We start from the raw sequence: 27,500 nt of genomic DNA, 5'->3' as shown, positions 1-27,500 counted from the left end.
TTTGCTGCCCTTATCCGAGGCTAGCTCCCCTATTATCCAGCGGCTAATGAACCGTGCGTCAAACGCAATTGAAACTAAGCTCTCGGGTTTTCATTAAATGATAAACTTAACTGATTACTCTCGCCATTAAATTATGTAGCGAGGCCTTATGCCGCTCTGAGAGCTGATGAGAGAGAGAGAGAGAGCGAGAGAGACATTTGGACAGTTTGAGAGAGGTTAACCTGGGGGATCTTGTCTGGGTTTTGGGGCGTATACCAGAGCAGCTACAGAAAGCATCCCTGCTGGTCTACCTCTTTCATCCTCATCAAGTCAAATCGCTTCCTGCACAAACGTCCTCACGGAATTATACGTCTTTGACGTAGAAGAACCCTTCTTTGGAGACCGTTGGTGACTTTTTTTTTTTTTTTCAGGGATTTTGGAAAGGAGTCAGTATGTGTTTGCAGGTCAAACTTGATTTCTCTCGTCTTGGTCTAGTCCAGTCAGTCGATGTACTTTTTTGTCTTGATTTTTTCCGTGGTGTACTGTGGTGTACTTTTCAGCCTGTAAACCACACACATTTATAATTGATGCGCACACACACACAGACACACACACACACACTCGCATGCATGCATGCATGCTTAAGTAAAAACAAACATTAGACAACCCTCCTTCTCCAAAGCACACACAAACACACACACACACACACACACACACACACACACAAACAAACACTTTGATTTACACCATGCTGACTTGCACGTACACATTCTCTCTCTCTCTCTCTCTCTCACACACACACACACACACACACACACAGAGCAGTTGTGGTTGAGAGAGATAGCTGAGGGCCAGCAGGCTGTGGTTGGTTGGGAACTTCTCTCTGCCAAACAGCTGTGGGGAGAGGGAAGACAAAGCAGGCAGAATGGCGTGTCAAATGTGCTGTCAGAGCAGGAGATCCACGGCACTGCCAGGCTGTCTCCGTCCCTCCGACAGACATAACATGTCCTGTTCTGTTTCTGTTTGGGAGAAAACACAGCTCAGAACACGCTGCACTTGTCGAAAGAAAATATATAGCCCTCACAGCAAAACATTCTCCTTTAGAGGAATAACAGGCTTATACTTCAGTGCGACGCTCTGTTTTCGGCTGAGAGATTGCATGCTGGTACTCTTTGAAAATTAAAATGTTTTCTTTTTTTTTTTTTTTTTTGAAATATTGATTTTTTTCCTTTTATCATAGACAAAGAAAGAACGAGACTAAGTTTGTCATGAAGCTTAGCCATGACCCCAGGCCTCTTCTTTTGGATCTTGTATTCATTTTTTTGAAAATTAATTAGAGAGACAGAGAGAGAGAGAGAGAGAGAGACAGACAGACCTTGAGTTCTTAGCCGAGATAAGCATTCAGGTTTTTAACTGATATCTTCAGTGGTTTGTGTGTTGCTAAAACAAACACGTTAGCGTTTTCTTATCTTTGTCCCCTTTGAGTCAGTGTTTGAGTGCGTCAGAGCCCCCAGAAACAGAAGGAATGCGTCTTAAGAGACTCCTCTGGTGTTGTTCACTCTCAAGGAAAAGGGAACTCTTTGTAAACACTGTTCAGACATTCAAACCATGCCCTTTTCCCTGCCAGAACAGCTTGTGCTCTGTTTGGAATCGCGTTCGGCCCATTTTGCCTGCCTGCCTTCCAGTCCCTTTCTGAAACTGTGGATTCAGACGGGTCCTCGCGTTAGAGTGCCACTCCGGGTGAAAGCGTCTCTGATTGCTCTCGGCCTGATGGAGTGTACCCCCCAACCCCCACCCCCTCCAAGCCGTCTCCCACCAGAACACCCCAGCATGTTGGCATGACGCTTGGCACTTCTGCATACATTTGTTCCCCTGAAAAACGCCAAAGGTTGTTAAACCATGAAGGGCACTTGTAGACACCCCACCCCCACCTCCCGAAAGCTGGCAGGAAACCTCCAACACCCCCCGTGCCTCATCCCCAGACCTTTGAGAGGCAACTGATTTTTGTTTCATTGGATCAGGAGTTGCTTTAGAAAACAGGAGCACTCACACTCCCCATGTGCGCATCGCCGTAATGGCGTACTGGCCGAACCCCAGCGTCACTGGACGTCTCGACGGAACGGCAGAGAGACGGTAGATGGAGCTTTAGGTGGCAGAGGCAACAAAAGGTCCATTGAGGAAGTGGAAGCACCTGTGGATTAAAACCCCTCAGGGCCTTTGAAGAGCACTCAGCCCGAATGCAAAAAGCGCTGCTTGTTGTCAAGAGGATCCTCTCTAGCACAGGCAGCGTGGAAGTGCCTGTCATCTGGCAGTGGCTAGTCTTCTTTAATGACTCGAACCTTAGCCAGGACACCTAGACCCCCCCCACCCCCCCGTCATTTCACCCACCCAAAAAATTACACCTTTGATGCAGCGGCCCTTTTTACAGAACTCGTTTCAATTTGCAAGCATGGACCAGACCCTTCAAAAAAAAAAAGACATTTGTCAATGGCAACAACTTTTTTTTTTTTTTTTTTTAATCATATGGTATGAAATGGGATGAGGTAGAAGATTCTTCACTTTTTTTTTTAACTTTTTTTCTTTTTCATTTTTTTTTTCCACGCAACATGTATCGCATTTTTGCCTTTTGGGTTTGGACTAAAATTTGTCTCATCCTGACCTGGTCTATTAAGTGGTCAGAATGCCTTAAATGTAGAGATGGATTTTCTTAAGCAGACAATAAAGTTTATAAAAAAGAAAAGGAAGAAGACAAAAACCCCTGCTCTAAGCCTGACTCGGAGCTGTTTGCGTAGCAGTGGTCTAAAGAGGTCACTGGTTTATAATAGAGCCGGTTCTGAAGGCAGGTGGCTGCCCTACCTCCTGTTGACTCATTGAAATCAATAGAGTTTGTGAATTATTCCCAGATGACAAGCTCACTCAGGGTTGATTCTTAGGGCATAACAAAAGCCCCAATAAAAGAACCACAGGAGTCCGTTTCTATGTCTAACACCCCCCCCCCCCCCCACCACCACAACTTTTCCAAAAATAGCAATAATAATAATAATAATAATAATAATAATAATAATTTCTCTGAACTGTAACGCCAAGCTTTAGAGAAATAGTTACCGGAGAAAGTACAGGTAGGGAACCCATTTGTGAAGAACGCGAAAACTTCCAAGGTCAGCTGGATCGCGGTAGTACGTCGCTAAGAAACCAGGCCACAACACCCTCACACCTCAGTTGTTTTACACGTCCTGGGGAACATAGGTTAGTTTCACAAGTCATGTAAAAAAAAAAAAAAAAAAGCTTTCTCAGGCTCCTTGCCACAGAAGCAGGGAAGGTACGGGGCAAGGCCACCAGGTAATGCAGAGAGACAGCTCAATATGTTCCTTTAATTAGAAAGCCCGCGCCTCCTGCAAGGAGTGCCGAAACCACACACAGAGAGCAGCCTTCTCTCCTTCTGCCTCCTCAACTCTCTCTCTCTCTCCCTCCCTCCCCTCTCTCTCTCTCTCTCTCTCTCTCTGTCTCTCTCTCTCTCTCTCTCTCTGTTGCTGTGATCTAGTGTCTGAGCTGCTCCAGTAAAGCAGATGGGCTTTTCAGAAAGAGCTGTGATCCAACTCTCCACTGAGCTGAAGTGTGTGTGAGAAAACGAGAGGACCAAAAAAAAAAAGAAAAAGAACAAAACAAGAGAGTGTGTGAGTGTGTGTTTGTGTGTGTGTGTGTGTGTGTGCGCCCGCGCGCGCGTGTTTGTGTGTGTGTGTGTTGGGGGTGGGGGGGGGGGGGGGGGGGGTCAGTGAGGTTCTTTCCATGTTCCATGGGCGATTCCGTAGTCGTCTGATCGATACAAACTTTTTTTTGGAGTCGACCTTTCCAGCTGTCAGTCCCTAATCCTTTGCAGTGTCCTCCCTCTCTCCTCCTTCATCAGTTCCTCTCTTCTCTCGCCTTCTCTACTCTCTCGTCAGCTCTGCGCAAACACCATCTTCTTCTCTCTTAAAGCTATCCCTCCATCCCTCCCTCCCTCTCTCCTTCCTTCCATCCGTCCGTCTGTCCGTCTGTCCGTCCGTCCGTCCATGCCCGTCTCACCGCTCGCTGTGCATTGAGAATCCACACACGCCTGAAGCCTAGCGCATGCATGCGGAGGACAGACAGAGATGTAATTTAAACACATCTGTTCAAATATGCATTTCGGATCAAGCTGCTGCTTCCTCCCCATAATATCGCTCACTGTTTGACAGGTATTGTGTCCCCAAAGAGTCCACAGCAGATGGTATTTATTAAGGCAGCGATGGAAATTCAACTTTTAGAGTTCTTCTTCTGCCTTGTGTGTGTGTCTGTGTGTGTGTGTGTGTGTGGCATAGTTTTTTTTTTTTTTGTTCTTTGTGCCCTCTTTTTAATTGCTGGAACGTGGGCAGCGGCGTAATTACAAACAATAGCCGTAAGCAAGTACAATTTAAAAAAGAAAGAGAGAGAGAGAGAAAGAAAAAAAGAACTGGCCATCTGAATTTGGCTCTGTCCCTGGAATGAATGAATATGTAACAGAACAATTTTCCAGGGTGTTTGGATGGGAAAGTTACGCTTTCCAATCTGGATTGCGTGTGTGCCTGACAGATTGTTTGGATACAAGGTCCTTGCTATGCTTGCTTCCCTCAGCACCTGATGGGTTGGTCTGTACGTGTGTGTGTGTGTGTGTGTGTGTGGGAGTGAGCTGCTGTCCCATCCTGTCTTTTCAGATATACTCCTCAGTGTTTGACTCTCTTCATCAAATCCACCACCTGTTCCCAAAGCAGGAAACCTACTCTCTCTCTCTCGTTCTCTCTCAGAGACACACGGTTTCTTTGTCACTGTGTTGTGTAGGCCTCCGTTCCATCCCTTTTGTTTGTGGGGGAGAATGTGTGTCAGTTGACAGAATGAATTCATTTTTTTGTTGTTGTTGTTAAGGCTAAGTCCATTGTATATTCGGTCGTGTGTATGGGTTACCCATTCATTTTAAAACCTCATTATTTTTGCTCTGCGTCAAAATGTCAGCATGGATGACCTCTATGTACCCTTCAGAGTTTGGACCAGAGTGACTTAGATTAACATAAGATGCCCTAGCAGGCGTTGCAGACAGACAGAGAGGCCTGGAAAATGTGAGAGGACTACCCATGGACTGACTGACTGACGAAGACGTCTGTGAGGCCGAAAACAGCGGTTCTGTTTGTTAAATCGATCTCCATGAAGTGAATGTGCTCTGTCAGTCACTGGACAATGTTCTGAAGATCCCAAGACCTCTTCTCACTCGGGTCGGGAACGGGACGTGTGGCTCTGCGTTTCCTCTAACGCTGGTGTTGACTTCAGGTGGACTGTGTAGATCCGTGGAGACAGAGACCAGTCGATTCTCTGAGGTCAGAAGGACAACACTGGGTTGTGATGAAACAATAGTCTTTATGTCTCAACACAGAGGCCTTTTGACTTTAGTTTTCGTTTTCGATACACAACCTTTTTCCATTCATTGTTTTTTTTCTCCTTTCTTTTTCTTTTTTACTTGCCCATTCATCCTTGAATGTAGTCTTAGAACCCTGCTTTTATACAGTGGCTAACAGCCACGGATGCCATTTTGTTTTCTTCTTGGTTTTTTTTTTTTTTCTTGTTTTGTTTTGGGTTTTTTTCCCCACCATCTCTCTCTCTCTCTCTCTCTCTCTCTCACTGATAGCTAAGTAAGTACTTTTATACTGTTGAAATGACACCATTTGAGCTGTGTGTAGTCAGTGAAAGACACCAGTGGAGTGGGAAAAAGAGTAGATGCCAGAGTACCCTTTGGGCTGTGTTTTAAGTTGTACCATCACAATCTGTTTTTAAGTGCCTGCCAAACAATTCCCAGCTCCTCTGCCGGAGGGCATTTCTGGACTGTCGCGCACTCCATTTTCCTCTCTCTCTCTCTCTCTCTCTCTCTCTCTCTCTCCCCCTCTTCACCAACTCCCCCACCCCCCCAGCTGCTGTGTGACGTCCCCCAATGACTCACCAAACATTGCCGTTTTGTTTTGAACGCACTTATCGTGTCGTGCGGGAAAACTACAGCTCCTCTTGTTTACGGTACACTTCTTTTTTTGGCTCTTTTTTAAAAGCGTGCTGGAATTGTTTCTAAAAAAAAAGAAAAAGAAAAAAGAAAAAGAGGGAACAAGACTGACTCAGGCCTTTGACTGTCTGTGAGATCTTCTCTCCTTGTGCTTGTGTGTGCGTGTTTGTGTGTGCGTGTGTGTGTGTGTGTGTGTGTGCGCGCGTGCGTGTGTGGCTGTGTGTGGTATGGCACGGAGACAAGTGCTGTTTTTCATGACTGGGCCTTTTAATTATTTGAAGTATAATAACATTTTGACTGGCCAAACTGGACCTTTTGTCGTAAACACAGGAGTGTAAGGAAAAAAGCTTTCTGTTAAATGGGGGAAAGGAATACAATGATCTGCTCAGTGAACAGGGAAAAAGAGAGAGAGAGAGACAGAGAGAGAATGTTTTCAGTTGACCCTCTATCTGTCCAGGCTTTGGTGCTCAGAGAACAGGTGTAGTATGAAGAGACCAAGGCCTCAATTACAGGAAAAAAAAAAAATTCAAGGTCTGACTTGACTTCAGCGGTATCAGCCATACATTCACTTCATGCATGATCGCCCTTCTCATTCTTCTGACGATCTTTTTTTTTTTTTTCTTTTTTCTTTTTCTTTTTGCTGTTAACCTCCAGTGAATATCCTACTGTTTGGGAGTGAATTAAAATCAATTAATTGTCAGAGACTAGTCAGTACGTATTTCAGTCTTCCATATGATCATGTTATTCCCCAAATCATTAAGACCTCCACAGAGTCTGGATAAATGGCTTTTTTTTTTTTTTGGTCAGTGACACCTCATCAAAACCCCATAATGAGTCTTCTCACAGTGGGAGAATAATTTTCATTGAACTGTTAGACTCTTATGTCTTATATAAGCTATGGGACTTAGAGGAGGTCAACTTCTACATATCAGGGTTTTTTTTAATCTCTTGAGTTTGGAAGGGGATCATATACACATACACACACACACACACACACACACACACACAGTGTGTTCCCCTTCCGAACTCAAGAGATATGTATATATTATATATATTATGGTCCTTGCACTGCAGTATGTAAGGAAAGACCAGGCCCACGTGGACATGAAGTATTGAAAGATGTCCTGGAGATGTGATATGAACATTACATCCAGCAGTGTCCATATGAAAAATCTTTTTTTATATGTGGAGTTGTGGACGGTAAGATCCTTTGTATGTAACGTACGCTGGTCTCTTTTCCTTTCTTTTTTCTTTTTTCTTTTTTTCCTCAGTACATGTGTGGAGGAGAGTGATTGTGATTTTGCTATAGGTAAGCGTACAGCTTTGCACTTGGCTGCTGTCTGATGTCCTGTGCTCTGTAGGAGAGGATAATTACTGGGCTTGACAGGGATTTGTAGTGTACGTGTCTCAGATGCAGCCCACTCAAGCCAAGGACTGCTCTTACAGAAGGACAGAAAGAGAGAGAGAGAGAGAGAGAGAATGCTTCACACCAAGTGCAGGCCATGACACAAGCACCGCGTTCATTGACAGCTCGTTAACTTTGCAGATTGGCAGAGCTAAAGTGTATCAGGTTTCTATAGAAACGCCATCCGTCCCTTTCTGAAGGGCGCGATGCCAGTGGAACTGAGCGTGTCTCAGCTGCCCACCCTCAGGTGAGATGTCGTTTCTCCCTGTCGTTCACTCGCAGTGGCTGGTTCTGTATGAACTCTAGGATTTTTTTTTTTTCTTTTTGTCAATTGCCTCAATTAAATGGGGAGTCAAATGTATCTTTTTCTCTCTTTTCTTTTTCTTTTTCTTTTTTTCTTTAAAAGAAAACTGCTTTTGTTAGAAGTTGTGGTCAAGGCTGATTTTCAAGGAACTCTTTTTTTCTTTCTTTCGTTTTTTTTTTTTTTTTTTCCTTTTTTACTATTTGTATAAATGAGTTGAAGTTTATTTGTGTAGCACTTTTTACAATCAAAAATTGCCTCAAAGCAGCTTTATGGATATCAGTGCCTAAATCGCCAGTGAGAAAAACCCAAGGCGACAGAGAGTGGCAAAGAAAAACTCCCTAATGAAGTGAAGAGGAGGAAGTAGGAGTGTACAGGCCTCATGCTGGAAGGTGAGGCTTTGGACTGGTACCTTGTCGATCTCAGAAAGGACACCCCAGAATTGGGGCAGAGAAGAGAAGATTTAAAAAAAAAAAAAAAGGAGATGTTTTAGAACGATTTTGATTCTGAATGAAATGTAGCACTGGCAACCCTAATTTACGTTAAATCAAATAAAAACAAAAGAGAGAGAGAGAGAGAGAGAAGCGGCAGGCCACATAGCCATCAGTGGTCCCTGAGACATCAACAGCTCCATTCCATCGTCAACAAACTTGAGTGATCACACGTGAATAGAGAGGAGACATCATTGACATCTTAGTTCCCCGAAAAACACTCCATGGCCATGGCCCCTTGGCTAAGAAAGTTAGCTACATACTAGGCCTAATATATACTAGGCCTCTAGTCTAGACTTAAACTGAGAGAGTGTGTCAGAATCCAGGACACTGGTTGGAAGACTACTCCATAGTTTAGGAGCCATGTAGAGGAAGAGCCTGCCACCAGCTGTGGTCTGTAACAGTGAATACAGTTAACCTTTATACTTTTCATGGAAAGTTGTCAGACCCAGTGAAGGACTCGAAAAGAAACGGATCCCTTTCCTTTCACACTCTCTTTGTCAGCTTTAGACTGTGAGAAACGTGAGGCACATGGAAGAGAGAGAGAGAGAGAGAGAGTAAAAAAAAAAAAAAAAAGAAAGAAAGAAAAGGAAAAAAAATCGTTGTGGGAGTCAGTTTAATAAAAGTACACATTTGCTGAACTCCTTGTACTAGCTGTCTGTCCATATGGTTTCAGTTTCCACGCAAACTCACATTTCCCAAATTGCCAATTTACATTTTCAGGTGTCGCAGAAATTATCATGCCGGTCACAATTAGCGCTTTCCTCCAGCCTTGTGAAGTTTTCTACTGCGGCTGCTGGTTCTGTTGGGCGGCTGTAGGAAAACATGAAACAACTTCTCTGTATTTGAGCTGTCACAGTCCCACTGTGGCTTTTCCCTGTTCCCTCCCACATGCTATCCCGAACAGGGGGAAAAAAAAGCAAAAAAAAAAAAAAAAAACATCGTTTGGGACCAGCTGGAAATGGTTTTGAGAGAGAGAGATGTCACAAAATAAAGATGTAGGGAGTTGTGACCTCCTTGCCGTTTTCATTTGTGAATCAGGAAATTCATATGTTCGTATGTGCATTGTTGATGTGAAAAAACATGTGTTTAGGAACTGTTTAGATTGGCACTCCAAGCTGGTTTCTTGATTTAGACTGTGTGTGTGTGTGTGTTTGAGTGTCTTTTTACACATATCATAATTTTGACATTGTTCTTAAGATGAATGAGGTCTTCAGATTTCTCTTTCCAAACCCCGTCTCTCTCTTCCCATGTCTTCATTCATGTCCTGCATGATGTATACCATCACTTTACGCCCATCAGATTCCCTCCACTCACAGAGCCATTTATGTGTTAGACTCTAAGCGAAGGAGAAACTTCTTTCCTTCCCTGGATAAGGGACATGCCATGTATTGTAGCTTGTGTGTGCTTAGTGGTGCTTGATTCCTATATCCACTCAAAGACTTTAGCACAGTGAGAGAGAGAGAGTGAGTGAGAGAATGAGAGAGAGAGACAGAGAGAGTGAGAGAGACAGAGAGAGCTCACACTGCCATGCTAGAGCTGGTCATGACGGCGCGCTGGTTCCAGGCAGAACACGGCTGAAGTGCGTGTCCACAGATGGGGAAGCGTTGCCTCTCCTACCGCATGAATGGGTAAATGTTTACCTTCACAAATTGCCTCATCTTCTCTTATCCCAAAGCAGCATCACACACAGATACACACGCACACACACACACACACACACTCACACTCACACACTCTCTCTCACCTCCTTTATGGGGAGCCACTCCGTTGTTTTGTGCCTTCCTCTTATCCCGACTGCCAGCGTACATCTGTTGTGTAAATACACATCTTCCCGACAGCCGCTCCAGTGGAAGAATATTACAGCTCTTTTCCCTTCCTCGCCAGACTCTGCAAATAGAGAAATTAGAATAATTTGCCGAAGTTCTCTGCTAAGCCGCTAACCCCCACACTTGCCAATCTAATTCGGAGTTTGACGGTTTCCCGTAGATTTTAATTAAAAGGATTTGGGTTCCCACTGAGAATCATTCTTCAGCGAGTTTAAGTGCAGGTGGGTGTAAAGTGTAAACACTAGAAGAAATAAAATGGCACCGCATGCGAATTCGACGCAGGCTTATGACACAGACGTGTGTAATTGTGAAAACACATGGACTTCTCCCTAGACGTTAGTGATTATCTGATTCCAAGACTTCACTTTTGGTTTTGTTTCTCGTACTCTCGAACGGGCAAGCGCGTAAAAATTTCGGAGGAATCGCTTGCCCCGCGTCTTCGGTGTCTTTGGGCCTTGGCTGGAGGTTGCGGCAAGTCCTTTATTTTTTTTACTGCCTCTACGAGTTTGTTGTTTTATTCTAGTTCAGAGCAAGGCATGTTGGGTAAAGCCAGTGTAATGCATTAATTAGATTGGGGTGGAATGTGATCAAAGCTTGCTTTTTTGGTGTTGCTAGACCCTGTCTCACTGGGGAATGTCGCAGTAAATATAGCCTTTTTTTATTATTTTCTTTTTTTTTTCTTCTTTTTTTTGAAGGTATCGAGGTTCATTTATTTTGGTTTTGCCATCCTCTTCGACCGCCTCCTTGTCAGGATTTTGAATTATTTATCTTTTTTTTTTTTGTTTTGTTTTGTTTTGTTTTGCCTGGAGTGTTTCATCTGAAAGGGAGGAGGAAAGAGATTGATCGCTCGCCCAAACCTGCCAAAACCACTCGATACGTGACGCTGTCAGGAGTTCACCCTTCGTTAGGCCTAATCCCTGCTAACAGTCCGGAACATTCTGTAAGGAATCCTTTTGGGGGGGGGGGGGGTGCCCCAGCTGGAGTTCATTAAGGGATGAAATGGAGCTGCCCATCCTTGCTCATGTCCTCTCCCCAGGTCCACTCTGGGTACATTCCCCCCTCAACCATAACCAAGCCAATGACATGAAAAAGAAGATGATTTTAAACACCCCCCCCCCCTTTGCATTTTTCCTTTTTCTTTCTTTTTTTTTTTTTGGTGGCCCACAGGGTAGCCACATAGATCTAATGGAGTTCTAATGGTAGTCTCCTGCAGTGATAATGAGTTGAGATCCTGAGAGCGCTGTGCGCTACGCTGTTACTTGATCCAGACGCGTGGATCATGCCAGCCACCGGGAGGAGGAGGTGGGCACCCCTGCCAGGGAGACGGGCGCGACAGGCATGCCCTGCTTTGTCCATGCTAGGTTGTAATTGGATCCACTGCATGAACAAAAGCTGGAAGGTTCCAGATCGTGGAAGAGGGAGAGAGAGAGAGATTGTTAGGCCAGCAGATGCAAGAGAGAGAGAGACAGGGGGAGAGAGTGAGAGAGAGAGACAGAGAGAGAGAGAGAGGTGTGTTTTGGAGTCAGCCGAACCCTGACCCTGAAACACGTTCACCAGAGTGCCCATAGTATCATAAAGATCTCATTACCTGTCTCTCTCACGCCTGTGTGTGTGTGTGTGTGTTAGAGAGAGAGAGTCTTGTTTCAGTCGTTCGTTTTCATTTACTTCAGCTGGCCGCTGTGTTCTGAACAGGGGTTACAGAGGCCTCGTGCACTTTAGTCCTCTCTGACTGTATAAGAGCCATTATTTACACACTCCTCAACTGTTTGACAGGCCTGTCACGTGAGCCTCTCTCTCTTTCTCTCTCTCTTTCTCTCTCTCTCTTTTTCTCTCTCTCTCTCTCTCACTCTCTCTCTTTCTCTCTCTCTCTCACTCTCTCTCTCTCTCTCTCTCTCTCTCGCTCTCTCTCTCTTTCTCTCCCTCTCTCTCTCCCTCTCTCTCTCTCTCTCTCCCTCTATCTTTCTTTCACTCTCTCTCTCTCTCTTTCTCTCCCTCTCTTTCTCTCTCCCTCTCTCTCTCTCTCCCTCTCTTTCTCTCTCTCTCTCCCTCTATCTCTCTTTCACTCTCTCTCTCTCACTCTCTCTCTCTCTCTCTCTCTCTCTCTCTCAAATACAAGGCATCATGTCTTTCTGGCCACTCACCTCGTTTGCCTTCAATTAAAAATCTTCATTCATGGCCAGCGATACTGTTGACATTAAATAGCCGCGTAATTGAAGTCCATTTTGATCTGTGTGCATTTCAGATGGGGTGGCTAGTTGACAAAAAAAAAAAGACTGCAAACGGTCATTTGTTTGTTCCTCTGTAGTGCAGTAGGGGGGAAACTTCAGAGGTTATTGTATGGAATTTTATCCTCATTAACATTGTTTCAGTGTTGCTATGCAACAGCTGCACTTTGAAAGCAGCATCGGCGTGGAGTTCAGCCTCTCGTTGGGGGGGGGGGGGGGTTAAGGGGGCATTTTGTGCCTTCCTGTCTCTTTAACAGACTGTACAAAGCTGATGGTTGAGATGATAGGGAGCTGTAACAGGCGCCTGAGCGAGAGACATACTGTAATAACGTCTTCAGCGACCAGCCTGCTTTGCCTCCAAAGGCCACTACAATCACCGCTGACGAGCCAACAATACATCAAAGAAGCGCCCATCTGCCGCTGAGTACGGGAGCCCCAGACTGGGATTCTCAGACAAGGAGCTAGGCCCTGCTCTCTCTCTCCTTCAAAAAAGGATACAATTCTGTCATTTCTCCCCTCGTCTTCCCTCTATTCTTCCCGCCGGAGAAATGGGTGGGGGAAGGAGCGCCGAAGAGCTGCGGAAAAAGGAGTAATGGATGCGAGGAGGCGCGGAGCTACTCCTCCGTCTGATGAGCTATAGATCTAGCTCCACTTGAGATGGGAATGGGAGGGGATGTTGAGCACCTGGATCTTCTAATGTCACTGTCCAATCAGCTCACGGCCGTCCTGCGGCTTTCCGAACCTGTGTCAGGACGGTTACCTTCCCTCGCAAAAACACAAAAGATCAGCGTTCCATTTCTTTCACTCATGCAATTACGGTTCGTTCACTGGGCCTGTTTGTACTGATTGCTTCAGTGACATAATGTGCCTGACTGGAAGCTCTCTTGTGCCAAGGTTTCGTCTGTAATTCATAAATACGGTAGTTCAGCTTTTACGTCATCTTTGTGTCGATGAGCTATCAAGGCACATAAGCACAGGAGACTTACATTGAACTCAGCAAGGCGAAAGACTTACTCGTCTTAAGGGAAAAAGGTGTGTGTGTGTGTGTGTGTGTGTGTGTGTGTGCGCGCGCGCGAACGGCTTTTCGTATTTCGGGCGTCTCTCGTCTCTCACCTTTTCGTCTGTCGTGTGACGTGACAGAGGCGTGGACGAATCGTTGTTGCTCGAGTCTCATTGTTCTCTCACTCCGTCACAACACGGCGCACCAGATGCTCGAGCGTCAACTCACACCGGCGTCTCGCTCGCTCCGGGGCGTCGCCGGGACGGCACCTCGACGCTGAAAAACGCACGAACGCAAAGCTCGAGCGTTCCGGCGAGGAGCCGTACGGGTGGCGCGGCAGGGAAAGCGGATCACCCGACGTGAGCGGAGGCTTGGAAAGCGGGCTTCAGCAGCCTGCCGCTGGTACTAACCACAGCTAATGAGGCAGGACTAACATGTAGCACAGCCTCAGCGGGTATCTCACCTCGCTAATTGGTCTCAGGACATTGAGAGATGGCTCATTGTTTTCAAAATAGCAACCTTTAAGGCACGCTCGGCGAATCCCCTCGTCAAACGCTTAATGGCTATCTTCTATGCATTAGTGCTTTATGCAGCTATTTGTCGCATGGAGGAACTGCTTAAATGTCACACGCATTATGTCAGTGGCAACCTTCACTTTGGGCCACAGAATGCATCAGCTTCTATAGAGTTTATATGTCATCTTATATGCAGTGTTGTGTGCTCCAGAATTGCGGCAAATGGCACTTTTTAATGAGAATGTGAGTGTTTTTTTGGGGGTGTTTGAACAGTTGTGTGTGTGTGTGTGTTTTAAATCATTGATTGATATGTTTTGCTCTCTCTGCATACAGCTGATGTCTGAGCAGTGATCTCATTTCTCCGTGTGAAAACATGCCTGGCTGATAAAACAAAGTTAGATTGCGTTGTCCTCAAGTGAAACTCAAACCTGTTATTAGTTTATTGGATCGCAGTGTTTGCAAGATAAAGATTTACTGGCTGTTTAAATCTCTACAGCTTGAAACGATTTTCTGAAGTCGTTCGTTTTTTTTTTTTTTTTTTCTTTTTCTCATTTTTTCAATAAACCTCTCCATCGACACCCAATCCTCCGCATGGAAGCGGAGGTGTGTTTTTTATCGCCCGACCCCATCATTTTTTCATCCCTGTAATGGCAGATGGCCCTCGAGAAAACAGCCCAGGGTGTGTCAGAGTGGCCGGCGATGCCTCCCTCCCTCGCTCGCCCTTTCCCTCACTCGTCCGACTGCACCGGCAAACTCTGAAACATTATCCTCCGGAGCCCCACTGTAATTACCCCGCTTTACCGAGACCTAAACATACAGTAACACAGCCAGCAAAAACAGCCTGGAATTCAGCAAACACACACACCGAGAGAGAGAGAGAGAGAGAGAAAGGGGGAGAGAGAGAGAGAGAGAGAGGGAGGGAGGCTTTAAGAAAGAAAACAAAAAAAAGAAAAAAAAAAAAGACCAAACAAACAAATAAATAAGTTAACAAGACAAAGTGTGAACAGCCCCAGGCTTGGGCTTGGGCCTTTTTCACTGGTTCTGTTTTTTTTCCCCCCCACCAGATAAAAAGGTCAAAAGGTGACGACTGCCCCCGGCCCTTCTAAATATTAATGCGGCTGGCCTGGGGAGACGTGTGGAGAGGTCAAGGGTCTCTTGCTGATATCTTGAGGGTAAACCTAAAGTGATTAGGCATGGGCATTTAGGCCACATTTGTCAATAAACAGATGAGTGCATAGGCAGAGGTGAAAGGATCAGGTGTGTTATGGAAACAGAAATGAAGGATCTCATACAGTCAGGGAGCGTATCTCGGTGGTGTTGTCCGGTAAATTAAACTTGATCAAGTTTCTCGAGGAGAGTTTTTTGTTTACCGTGTAATTTGTGTACCGTGTAAATTCTCCTGTGCCGTAAAAACACGCCTTAAACGGTCATCAAAAAGCGATGCGTGTGCGATAGCGAATCATAATCCGGAAGGAAAGAGATGGTTTAGCGTGATTCTGCAGGTGTGCACGGACGTGGGTCTTTCACACGCTTTTTCCCCAACCGAAGCTTGTCGTCTGCCTGTAGACGCTTCCGCGTATTACATTTTCATGGTGTTTTTTGGGCGGCTTCTGTCGGTAAACGGGGAACCGGCTCAGTCGCCCTTTGCCTTCGTAAGAGACTGTGGTTTTTTTTCGTCAGCGGCGATTATGAGCTTATGTTAAAATCCAAACAGTGCAAACACACCAGTGCGGACTCTCACTCACACAACACATTTATGTCACAGGGCTGATTAGAACAATCCATCTCCTGTGAAATAGCCAGGGAAAAAAAAAGGAAGAAAAACAGCTCTAAAGACACAGAAGAAGAAGAAGAAGGAGAGGGAGGAAGAAAAAAAAAACCAAAACATGAGACTTCCTTCTCCTTGTTGATTAGACTGCGCGGTTTCAAGCGGAGCCATGAAGTTGTTTTGTTTCCCGTAGGTCTGAGGGATCGATAAAAATAGAATGCGCGCAAAAGGAAATCGATGAATCCATTCCTCTGCAGAGACCCTAATTCAATCAGCACTGGGACCAATAATCAATCGTCATTGACGTTGCTAATAAGGTTCTGCAGCGTTAGGAGGATTCCTCTGCCGCATGTCAGACCTGCATTATTTCCCCTGTTGGATAGGTTTTCTTTTTTCTGTTCTTTTTTTTCTTTTTCTTTTTTCTGTTCTTATTTTCTTTTTCCAATGCTCAAAATGATCAGCACTTCCTTCACACACAGTTTAGAAACTCAAACGTCCAGGTATCATTTACGTACCTGGCTTACATTGCCTCAGCGTGTTTAACCCATTAAGGCCCGGGTCCAACGTTTGCGTGATCCCTTCACAACGGGGCACGACGTTTGCGCGGTTCCGCCTTTAGAGCCGGATGCGGTGCGAGCGCGTTTTTGGGTGATGTCGTCGTTTTCAAGACCCGTGACCGATGAAATGCGTCGCGATTTGCTGAAATACACGTGGGGAAGGCAAAATGCTTTGTTTTTGTTTTTTTTTTCCCTGAGCGAGAGGAGCGCATCAATGACATCATCTAAAACACGCTCACATCGCATCCGGCTCTAAAGGGAGAACAGCGCGAACGTAGTGCCCCGATCTTAAAGGGATCACGCAAATGTTCCATCCGGCCTGAATGGGTTAAATGTGTAATGTTGGATTCTTTTTTTTTTAAGTCGTTCAAGTTCATATTACATGTGCGTGGTAACAGAGAAGCAAAAATGTAGGGAAGGAGTAACAGTTGTTTGCATGTACAAGCACGGAAAACCATACAGGGTGAAAAAAGGTACAGTTAGTGGATTCAGTGCATGTTTGACCTAATTAGAACCTACCAAAGCACTGTAACTAAATTTGACCATACTGAGGGGCACCGTGAGGGAATCTGTGTTTTAAGCATCTGTGGTTTCTGTGTGTTTTTTTTCTGTAGGGTTCCAGGCATCACCATTGCCACAGACATCATCTGCGGGTTCCCCGGGGAGACGGACGAGGATTTTCAGGAGACGATGGAGTTAGTGAGACAGTACCGCTTCCCAAGCCTCTTCATCAACCAGTTCTACCCGCGACCCGGCACCCCTGCCGCTAAGATGGAGCAGGTCCCGGCCCAAGTGGTGTGTATCCCTCTTAAAGACCTCTCTATCTATGTGTGTGTGTGTGTGTGTGTGATTTTCCTGTGTGTGTTTGCTGCTGTGTCTTTGTGGATGGGTGTTTGTGTTTGTGGGAACTAAAATGATGCTTTCTGCTACTGCTGAGCAGGAGCAAATCCCCAAGGAACAAATGTATAAGACACCATTCCCTAATGATCTTTGTTCGAGCAACGTTTCCATATCCAGTCGGGTACTTCATTCCGGAAATCAGTGCTTGTCCCACTGTCCCAGCAACCCCCCCCCCCCCACCACCAACTCTCAATAAACCACTGCAAACCTCACCACCCCTCCACCCTGATCCATTAAATTACCTCAGTCAACCAAAACAAAACAGCGCTCCGCACATCCAGAGCTGAAAACAGGAATCGAGTGGATCACATTCCACATCCACATCTGTTTTTTTTCCTCTTGGCATGCAGAGTGCGTGTAAACAAGAGGCACGGATCGGGTTTCTCAGTTGGGGGTGGGGGGGTGGGGTTTACAGCCGGCAAGTCGGTTTCAGCTGTTAACGGCCGGACAGCGTTAACCTAATGAAGGCCCGGGATCCAAAACCCAAAAACACAGGGGCCCACCGCGGAGTTGCGTGTCGGGGCCTCCCCCGACACCACGGCCCCGGGCGCTGTTCGCTCAGTTGTTCTCAACTGTTGCATCTGGTGTCCAGAGTGTGTGTTCTAACAGTGACTCGCTGATTGATCCCAAACAGAAAACCAACAAATCTGCAAGAGTTCAGAGAGAGAGAGAGAGAGAGAGAGAGAGAATATTATCGTTTGATCAGAGAGCAGAGGCCCCCAGGAGAGAGATCTTGTAGATTCAGGTTGTGCTTTGAGGCAGCAGATAGGACACAAAGTCAACACTCTGTTTTAAGAACAAAAGACTCGGGGAGACATGGAAGTTTTGACAGACACCTGTCTGTCCTCTGATCTGCCCAGTTGGAGCGTAGGAACAGACGGTGTGTTTTTACAAAAACCCTTTTTAACTCAAGGGAACTTGATGGCCTTTTGAGAGCCGATGGCTGAAGTATGCGACCTTAACACATGAGTGTGTTGCTTCAGGAAGTAAATGCAATCTTTTGCTATAGTTTAAGAGAACAGACCTGATTTTTGGTGATTCGGACCTGAGTTAAGGTCCGAATCACCATGTTGGTACCACTATATTGAAATAAAGTGTATGCATTATTTCTTAGGGATATGAAGCTAAAGGTCTGTTTGAAAATGACTGTACTTTTCCCAGTGCTGTCAGTGTTGATACATTAAGGTTGGGTTTCCCGAAACAACTCCATCCCTGAGACATACAGTGTCCCTTTAGAGTATCCGTGAATGAGGAATTTGCGGCAAACTTTACCTACATGCTGAAAGACCCTGCAGTGCTTCAGGGTTTTTTTTAATACAGCTCTGAGCTGTTTTGTGCTGTTTTATGAGTTTAAAAATTACTACCGCTGTGGACATGTCTCAGAATTAATTCATGTCTTTTACACACCCTTTGCCCTGGGTGAGGATTTCTACTTTAGAAACAGAAAGTCTTTTCATAACTGTTACTATTACTCACTTACTGAAAGACTTTCTCAACCCTCTTTTTCTCTCTTTTCTCTCTTAACATTATTTCCTTAAATTATTTCTGTAAGTGACAAGTTTAGGAATAATTAAAAAAAAAAAAAAAAAACCATCTTTATGAATACCCCCTTTTCCTGGCTTGGAAATGAAACATCACTTTGTGGTGACACACTGAAGAATATCTAGGTCAAAGTACTCATACAATTTTATTTCATTCTGTCTGGTATGAATACGTAATGTATTCGTATTCAGCTGAATTTCGCAAAAGCATGCCTCGCCGATGGTTTTATTTTCATAATCTATTACATTGAACACCGAACTGCTCACAAATTAAGTCTCCAAAGTTCAAGGCCTATCTCAGTGATGATTCCAGACCAACAGGAATAGACATTTTATTAATCTTGCTCTACTTTCACCAGACAGTTGGAGCAGGTAAACGAACAGAAAAAGGAAAAGAAAAAAAAAATCTGCTTGTCATTCATTACTCTTCATTATGTAATGGAACTGCTGACAGATGTCCCGCAGATGTGACTGTATCATGGAGTTTCCTGAAGACTGAGTCCGACTGAAACAATTACGCTGGCTAATGAAGCTAAAACTATTAGCGGATGAGCGGATGCTTAGAACTCAGTGTCTAGGGATTAGCCACCTATTTGTGTCATCAGTTTCTATCTGCCCCATCATTTTTTGTTTATTTATTTATTTTTTAGGTTTTCGCATTCAGAATAACCCTAGTTAGTTAGTTGGTTAGTTAGTTAGTTCGTTGGTTTCAAATATATGAGAATAAAAAAATGAAGAAGCACATGTAACATACCAGTTTGTTTAGCAATGAAATCCCCCTTGAAACCATGTTCTTTGAGGAAAACGAAAGAAAGGAGAAAAAAAAAACTGCTACTGGACATTCCTTTGCTATGTTTTATTTTATTGCTCGCTTCCATAGCCTTACACCCTTAGGTCTTCCTCTTGGAATTTTCTCAAGTTTGGTTACACTTTCTCCTTACTTTTTCTTTTTTTTTTTTTAGTTTTGTTTGACTTTTTCTCATGGATCCATGTCCTTCCTACTCTCACCTTCCAAGTTTCACCCATCATCAAAGGACCTGCATGTGTCTTTTATAGATAGCACCTTCATATGTCATTCTCTCTTCTCTTTCTCTTTCTTTCAGTCTTTCTTTCTCTCTCTCTCTCTCTCTCTCTCTCTCTCTCTCTCTGAGGGGATTGCACACTGTCTCTGGGTTCAGGATCAATCTCACAACTGCCAAACTCCCCTGACAGGAACCAGAGGCAGGAGCTGGTGCAGGAGTTGGCATTGGGCTGGTGGGGGAAAAAAAAAATACCTGTGATCTTTCTTTCTTTTTTTTTAACATCATCAGTAGAGCTCATTATCGAGGTCTTAATTGAAGTAAAATGTCACTTGCAAGTTGATTTTAAGGTAAGGAAGCTTTTTTTTTTTTTAATGATGTTACTACGGTTTACTAAGTCCTTTGGTTGGTATAATTACCCACAGAAGTCCAATAGTGCAGTTTGCTCCACTTTATTAATTTCTGGTTTGACTCTCTCATTTCCGCATTAAGCTCACAGATCAGAAACACACTTATGCCTAAGTGTGAGTTGTTTGGTGTTTGACAACTCCAAATTAATCTCTATTAGTTTGCCATTGGCTCAGTGGTTATTGTAATTCCACCCTGCCCTTATTTTTAATTGCCCCTCTGTGGAAAATGGAAAAAAAAAATGTGCACCCTTCCCTCTTCATGTGCGTCTCTCAGGGGCTTCGTTTCGGACCCCCACACCTTCACCAGTCCCCACAAGGAAGAGTCCTTTGCATTTTATCCAGCGCTCCAGCGGTAGGGAGTCTGTGATCTGAGGCAGGCTGTCCGTCTAGAGAGGAGTGTGGGTGTGCATTTTTCAGTTGGCTTTAGCTGGCGGATCCGTGTACAGAGAACACGGACTTCCTCTTCCTCCTCTGTGTCCTAGCACACCTGCTAAACTTAGCCCGACTTAGCCGGGTCTCGGCCTGCGTGGTGGAGCCGGTTTGGGAAAAGCCGGAGGGGGGGGGGGGGGAAGGATCTGTTGGCTGGTTGGTCCTAAGTGCTCTGATTTCTCAGCACGTGTAGGGTCATCCCGTTGCCGGGGCCGCACTTTTACTCCACCTTGATAAATGGCCCAGTCCGTATAATGGATTGCATTGTGCCGCGGCTGTCGATCTAGCTGCGGAGATCTGGTGAGCACCAGGCGGGGCTGAAAAAACTAGAGGCCACCCCAACCCCCCCCCCCCTCCCCAAACCCCCCTCCAATCTCACCTCCCCACTCCAACCGAGTCTGGCGTAATTACTCCCACGTGACAGGAAAGGTTAGCGTAGATAAATTGGGATGATCGCCCGGAATGTTGCTTTTACCAGCCAGACAGGTGTTTACCGTGACAGGTCGTCTGCTCAGGCTGGACAGACTTTATCCAGGGGAAATTAAGCCGGCGTTCCGGAGTCTAAGTTAAGTGGGGAGAGAGAGAGAGAGAGATAGAGAGAGAGAGGGGGTTCCTTTGGTGGTGGTTGTTCTGCCAGTTTTTCCAAACCATTTGTGAATTGGGAGGGAGGGAGGGATCAAGAGGACTACCAAGCATGTGTGAAAACAAATCCATCTTTTAAAAGTGAGACAGATGGGCAGGGGCTCGCCGCAGCCAAGCCGAATTAAATGAGGACGATAAACAAGATCTTTGTTTCCTCTGCCCACTTTATCACGCAGTTAGTTCCTGTCTAGGACCAAACCCGTGTCGCACACACTCTTCTGTAAAGACTAAAAGTCTTACTGTAGCTAGTCTCCTGGTCTCCCTTTAGTCGGCTTCAGACGGTCGTCCCCCCATCCCCCCCCCCCCCCCCCCGGGCATGCCCCCACCGCCCCCCACCCACCCAATACCAGACATCGAAACCTGGCTTAGCCTGAGTGCCTGTATTTCATCCTATAGACGTGTTGTTCCAAGTGTACTACAAGACTCGTCTCTTGTAAAGCCATAAACTTGTCATCGCCTGACTCTTTAGTCAGCCTTTCCGTCTGGCTCCGGCTTAGATGGAGGAAAGTCCTGACCCCGAGGCTACTCCATTTATTTATTTATTTATTTATTTATTTATTTATTTATGTATGTATGTATGTATTTATTTGCGGCCTCTGTAAGGCAAAATGTAAATGCTAGAGGGGTGAAGTTGGGTTAGCGATGCTGTCGCACCAGCCCAGCTAGCAACAGTACTACAGTCCCCAGAATGGACCTCTAGATCTGCCTCCGAATCTCACAAGACCGTTGTCTTTCTGTTAGTTCCTAACTTTGCCCCACAGTTACATTTCACATGGTAATACCACTCATTGTTATGGGTTAACTGTAGAAGATTTAATCAATATATTGACCGTTGTTACGGCCGGGGCACACCAACCGCAACATAAAGGGGACACAGGCAGTTCAGCTCAAAGTCTAGGGGGTTTTTCTTAAACTGAAAAGCACGAAAAAACATAACATAAGTCAGCGCAGTCTGCTCCAATGTTAAACCGCCCCCCCTCTTCATGCCAGGCTTGGGGTGTATTTATAGACAGGAGCAAACCATGCTCAGGTGAGCCAGACAGGTAACTTAAAGGTGACACCTACCTGCCTGGAAGAATAGAAAAGAAGAGAAACAAATAAGGCCAGTCACCAGCAGGGGAAAACACAATCAATGTCACTGTGCCAACTTAAGGGGCAGAGGAACATAACAACCATTTTCAATATTTTCAGAAGTCTGCTCTTAAGCTCTCTTCTGTGTTGTTCTAAACAACTGACTCTAATGTCTCACAGTTACATTCAATGTGTGATACATATATATCGTGTGTGTATCCTTGTGAACACTTTATGATCTTGAACAAAATGGAAAAAAATATCGTCTCCTTAAGCAAACTGTGTTTTCTGACTTATTGATAACCAAGGCAACCTGCCAGAATGCTCAGCTGAACTTTGACCTTGCTTTGGCACATTTATGTTGACTTCAGAAAGCAGCCTTTGCATTTCTAACATTTTTTTTTCCCCTCTTAAATTGATTTTCAAATTTTTTCTATTCAGATTGTCTTTCTATTGAGAATTAGGAATTTCAGTTCAGTCTGAATCGTGCATTTGAGAAGTTATATATTTCTTTTTTTGGCAACATATGCTTTGGCTTTGTGTTGTTCAGAGGACGTATTCATCTGGACCTCAGAAGAATTTTGATTGGAATGTATGTAAACTCAATAGAATACGCCAGAATATGAATTCTGTCACAAGAGCCTTCACAGGAAAGACCTGCTCCACCTTGTACCTCTCCAGAGCTCAGGTTATTTTGAAATCTTGTTTGCCCCTTCCTTATTGTTCTTTCGAGTAGTTCCTCATATTTCTCCCTGCAGATGCCCAACCACCCCCCACCCACCCCCCCACCCCTTTGGTGGCTAACTTGTTACCCACTATAGGGCCAGCTTGTCTTCTTTACCCATACCAAGTGGAAGACACCACACCTCTTTGAGTGTCTCAGATGGTCACAGCTTGACTCCAGGGTCCCGTCAGTTTCTCCCCTACATTTGGTGCCATACAGCGCCGAACCCCAAAATGATCACTGATACGCACCCATGGGCCTGGGCCTACAACAACAGCAGCGACATCTGTCCATCATGGGAGGGGCATGTTACAGCATCACAGGAGGAGATGTGTTCGTATTGGGTGGAATATATACACTAGAAAACATAGTAACAACAGTCAAAGGTTCTTTGTCGTGCGTTGCATAAACCCTGTACCTTCAAGGCCGTTCATTTTGAACCTGGGAAGTTGCTCTCCCTTATCTGGCCAGAGAACACCAACATTTGATGGGCGTAGGGCGTTCTTTTTGTCTGTCGCATTGACTGGAACTCTACGATTGTTTCTTGCTGTATAAACTCACCATAAAAAGTGGATGGACACCATTGAACATTGTGATTGTCCATCATCTCAAAAAAGACGGGGCTCACATTGTGTTGGCACTTCAGAAGCGGATGGTGACATTTTTCACAAGTGTAACAATCACAAATTTTAAAAATATTTTGATTAAGTGTGACATTGAAGGAAGGAAAAAAAAGTATTAAAAGGAAAGCTGAATAGTTTTTTAAGGGTCTCTTTTTTTTTTTTGTAACTGAATTTTCATGTTTTTGCAAGGGTGTGTAATCCAACATTCTTTCAGGTCAGAGAGTTTCAGCAAAGGTGAATCTCTCAAGGGCCTCTTGTTTTACTTCCTTTTTATCATTCGAGGCCATTTCACTCCCCCTACAGCGACGAGAGATTGGCAAAGTTAGTTCTTCAACTCCACAGGCAGCACAAGCGGAAAAAAAAAGATAGGGGAAAAAAAAAAAAAACTCTTAAACTTCCAGAGAAATGGTGCTGAAGTGAGGTCATCCACCAGATTGGGAGCGATAGGAAAATGTCAGGGGCAGGAGTATGAAAATAAATATTTCCCACCAAGTTCCCCTGATGAACCGAATCACACCGTGTGAAAGGGTCATTAGGACAGGTTTGGGGGCCTAATGTATACCCTGACGGACCTGTCTAATGCCCACTGTTCTTTTGCCCTTGGATGCCATTTGAGGCTGAGCTTCTGGTTTCAAATAAAGGAAGACGGAGGGGGGGGTGGGGGTGGGAATGTGGTTATTTGGCTTATCAAGATTATTTTTCACCCTTACCAGGGGTTGCTTTGGGGCTGGAGCAATCTCTAGGCCTTGGCCCTAATAGGCTGAAATATTGAGTCTCACAAGGTCAGCAGCGGGTTCATCTTTTTTGATCAAATTTCTGCTACTGTGTGTTTTTATTTATTTATTTATTTATTTTTTCCCCTCACCAGCCTTCCACGAATGAATGAAGATATGTGATTTGAGGAGGAACTCAGTGTATTCTCTTTGGGGGGGGGGGGGGGGGGGGGGTTGCTGGCTGCTGGCTTGGTTATCTTAGACTGGCACCCTTCCTTTCCACCTTTTAGAGCTTGCTCTTCTACCACAAATCAAACAGCCAGGAGGCATGTAGCAGAAACAAGGCACTCTGCGATTGACTGAATGAATGGATGTGAACATCTCGGCTCACCAGTAGTGGTTTTTTTTTTTTTTCTTCCCTTCTCTCTCTATTTCTTTCTTCTCTTCTCTTCTGTTCTCTTCTCTTCTCTTCCCCTCCCCTCATCTCTCCTTCCCATCCCAATCTCCTTTCCTTGGCCTGCCTCCCACTTTACTGTGTGAAACACTGGTGTTATCGAGCGAATCCTGCTGGGAGCTCATTGGCGTAACTCAGGAATCATAACCCTAGGTTGCGTGTTCAGGTCTTGCTCCTCTGTGGCAAACATGGACTGAAGCACTGATTAGGAGGAGGTGATGGAAAAGGCAGTGGGTCTGCAGCCCGCTGAATGATGAGAGAGAAAGAGAGAGAGGGAGAGAGAGAGAGAGGGGGGGGGGGACAGCCACATGGGGGGGCACTGGGATGGGAGATCATTAGCAAGGACCCAGGCGTTCGTTCTCTATCTGCCTCCGGTACAGCAACACCAAATCCTCCATGTCCTCCACTGAATGTGAATGCGGATACGAATGTGAATGCGAATGCCAATCGGACGTCCCCCGAAGCCTGACAGGAAGTGGGTCAGGGTGGTGCATGTTAATTTTTAATGGACCAGTACTTATCTGTAAGGTATTACAACTCTGTGCTGTTGGATGCTTTTTTTTAAAAAAAAAAAAAAAACAAAAAAAAAAACGCGTCCCTGCAGTTTCAGTGTGCGCATACATCTGCCAATCAGATACACTATAACAAGATGCAGTTTATGAATTTTAGTGGCTGATTTTGTACTCTTTTGTTTGTATTCGAGTGATTAAATGAAGGATTCATTTGTACTGTGTTAGCTAGTCTTTTTTTGTGGCCTTGATGCTAGGCCTAACCTGTAAGCATCATTCGCAGTGCGGTTTAGTTCATCTGTTCTCTTTAAGTGAGAGAGATAACATTAAAGAATTACAATCGACGTCGTCTGACAGCAATAGCTACAGCGTTAAACATGTCTGACAGAAGCTTTTATATTTGCATGTGTAAACAAACAGAGTAGAATAAGACGTGGATCAAGCTTCTCTTTTTTAAAAGGGGAAAAAAAAAAAAAAAAAAAAAGGGATGCTGTTCTTTGCAATGTGGTCCTCGCTCTTGCTTGAGGAGAGATTAATTCTCCTCTGTCTCTTTTTTCGCTTGGCTGAGGGAAAAGCACTGCTTCCCCTTCAGCCAGTCACGGCTTAATCAGTACTCTAATTAACACCCTTTATAACTTTCTCTGCCTCCTTTAAGTGATTGCATTAAGTGCCATCATACATTAACTCAACTCTTCGGGTTCGCATTTCATTACAAATTAAGAACATATGAGCTCTTAGCAGGGATCTCGGGAGAAAAAAAGAAAATAAAAAAAATAAACGAGACCACCGAAACAACTGTCTTGTGGGCAAACATCCACATCTGTATAACCCCTCAAGTGTGTGTTAGCCTTTATCTTCACGTCAGTCAAATTCCGCCTTATTTCTAAAAATAGTGTTCCCCGTTAATGCTGATCATGTCTCATTATTAATACTATGTTCTTTTTTTTTTTCTCTTTCTGTCTTTTCTATAGAAAAAACGAAGAACCAAAGAACTGTCTGCCCTGTTTCACTCCTACAACCCTTACGACCACAAGGTAAGATGACCCCGTCTTTTTTTATTTTTCAGTCTTTCTTTTTTTTTTTTTTTTAACCATTTGTCGAACTGCGTGCACTCATTTAATACGCTTTAATGCCGCGTTCCTTGCCATTGGTGATGGACGGGACTGTAGCGAGATATATTATCGGAGCCCCTTTCAAGCCGCTGAAAAAGTAAACAAGTGTCAGAAGTCCTGCACTTTCTTCTGGCGACCCAGAGAGCTTTAGAAAGGCTGTTGTTGATAATGGCTTTGCCCCATAGCATTCTTCACGTCACTCTTGACATTGTAATCTGTGGAATGGAGAGAGAAAAAAAAAAAAAAGAAGAAAAAAAAAAAGAGGGGAAGGCTCACGTGTGCAGTAACTGTTATCGTTGAAGGAAGGAGAAAAAAATAAAAACACAGTGTAAAGAAGCAATGATCTCCAGATCTGTAGAACAGGCAGCAATGTAATCCCTGTCGCTCCCTTATTTTAATGACATCATTAAAATTTCAGCAGAGCCAAGCTCTTGTGACTCTATCTCACCCCCCCCCCCCCCCCCCCCCATAAAAAAAAAAAAAGAGAACGTCACCCCGGTTAGCCATCCTGGAAGCTTCATGGCTCCTTCACCGATCTCACCACACCCATTCCTCTCCCAACTAATTACCGCCTTGCAGTGTAATCAAAGCGAATTGAATAGCCTATAAAGACACGGGAAGAAGCTCTTTAGAGATGTATTACGGCCAAGAGAAAGAATAAAAAGAGACACTCTGAGAAGAAAGAGTCCATAAAAGCCAAACATTGGAAGGAAGGAAGATAACACTGTTTGTAACGGCGGATGGTTAATGTTTCTGGAAATGTCATTCCGGCGATTCCCGAAGACCCGCGTCTTTCCGAGTGTCCGCATTGTAATATTTCCAGCTAACCGCACAGGAACCTCTCACTTGGGAGGATCCACGATGATCTAATGTGACTGCGAAGTTTATGAGGGTGACGGAAACTCAGCTTTCTCCTAATTGGACTACGCTTCTCCCTTTCAGTGATGCTGTGCATGGTAATGGTAGTTTACTGTGGTGGAACCACGCGTTCTCAGGCTGCTGATTTGACACATAGACAGAATGACAGACTCGTGTGTTTGTTAGTCGATGCTGTCCCTGTTATAAACCATTTAGTAAAAATCAGGATTTCAGACTTTTTGAACAGGGTCAGCGTACGCCCTAGAACTGTGATCACCCCGTCGCCGATAAAAAATCAACGACATTGCTCGTGTGCTATACCTCCTCAGACGAATGAAGCACGAAATCTCAGTCCAGTCCTGTCTAATTGAAGATATATTCACATATTCAG

The 27,500-nt window shown here is 44.8% G+C and overlaps 1 protein-coding gene across 1 annotated transcript in view; it reads left to right on the top strand.

Annotated features, from left to right (window-relative positions):
* cdkal1 (CDK5 regulatory subunit associated protein 1-like 1) overlaps positions 1 to 27,500 on the top strand; it is a 336,749-nt gene that overhangs the window by 240,931 nt on the left and 68,318 nt on the right. Inside the window, exons 11-12 of the mRNA XM_030781973.1 lie at positions 16,719 to 16,899; positions 26,111 to 26,173. Of these exons, the coding sequence (XP_030637833.1) occupies positions 16,719 to 16,899; positions 26,111 to 26,173 (244 nt within the window). The remainder of the gene's footprint in view (positions 1 to 16,718; positions 16,900 to 26,110; positions 26,174 to 27,500) is intronic.

The sequence above is a fragment of the Chanos chanos genome, chromosome 8 (genome assembly GCF_902362185.1).
Source record: "Chanos chanos chromosome 8, fChaCha1.1, whole genome shotgun sequence".
Lineage (NCBI taxonomy): Eukaryota > Metazoa > Chordata > Actinopteri > Gonorynchiformes > Chanidae > Chanos > Chanos chanos.
This window is presented reverse-complemented; position numbering and strand designations above follow the sequence as displayed.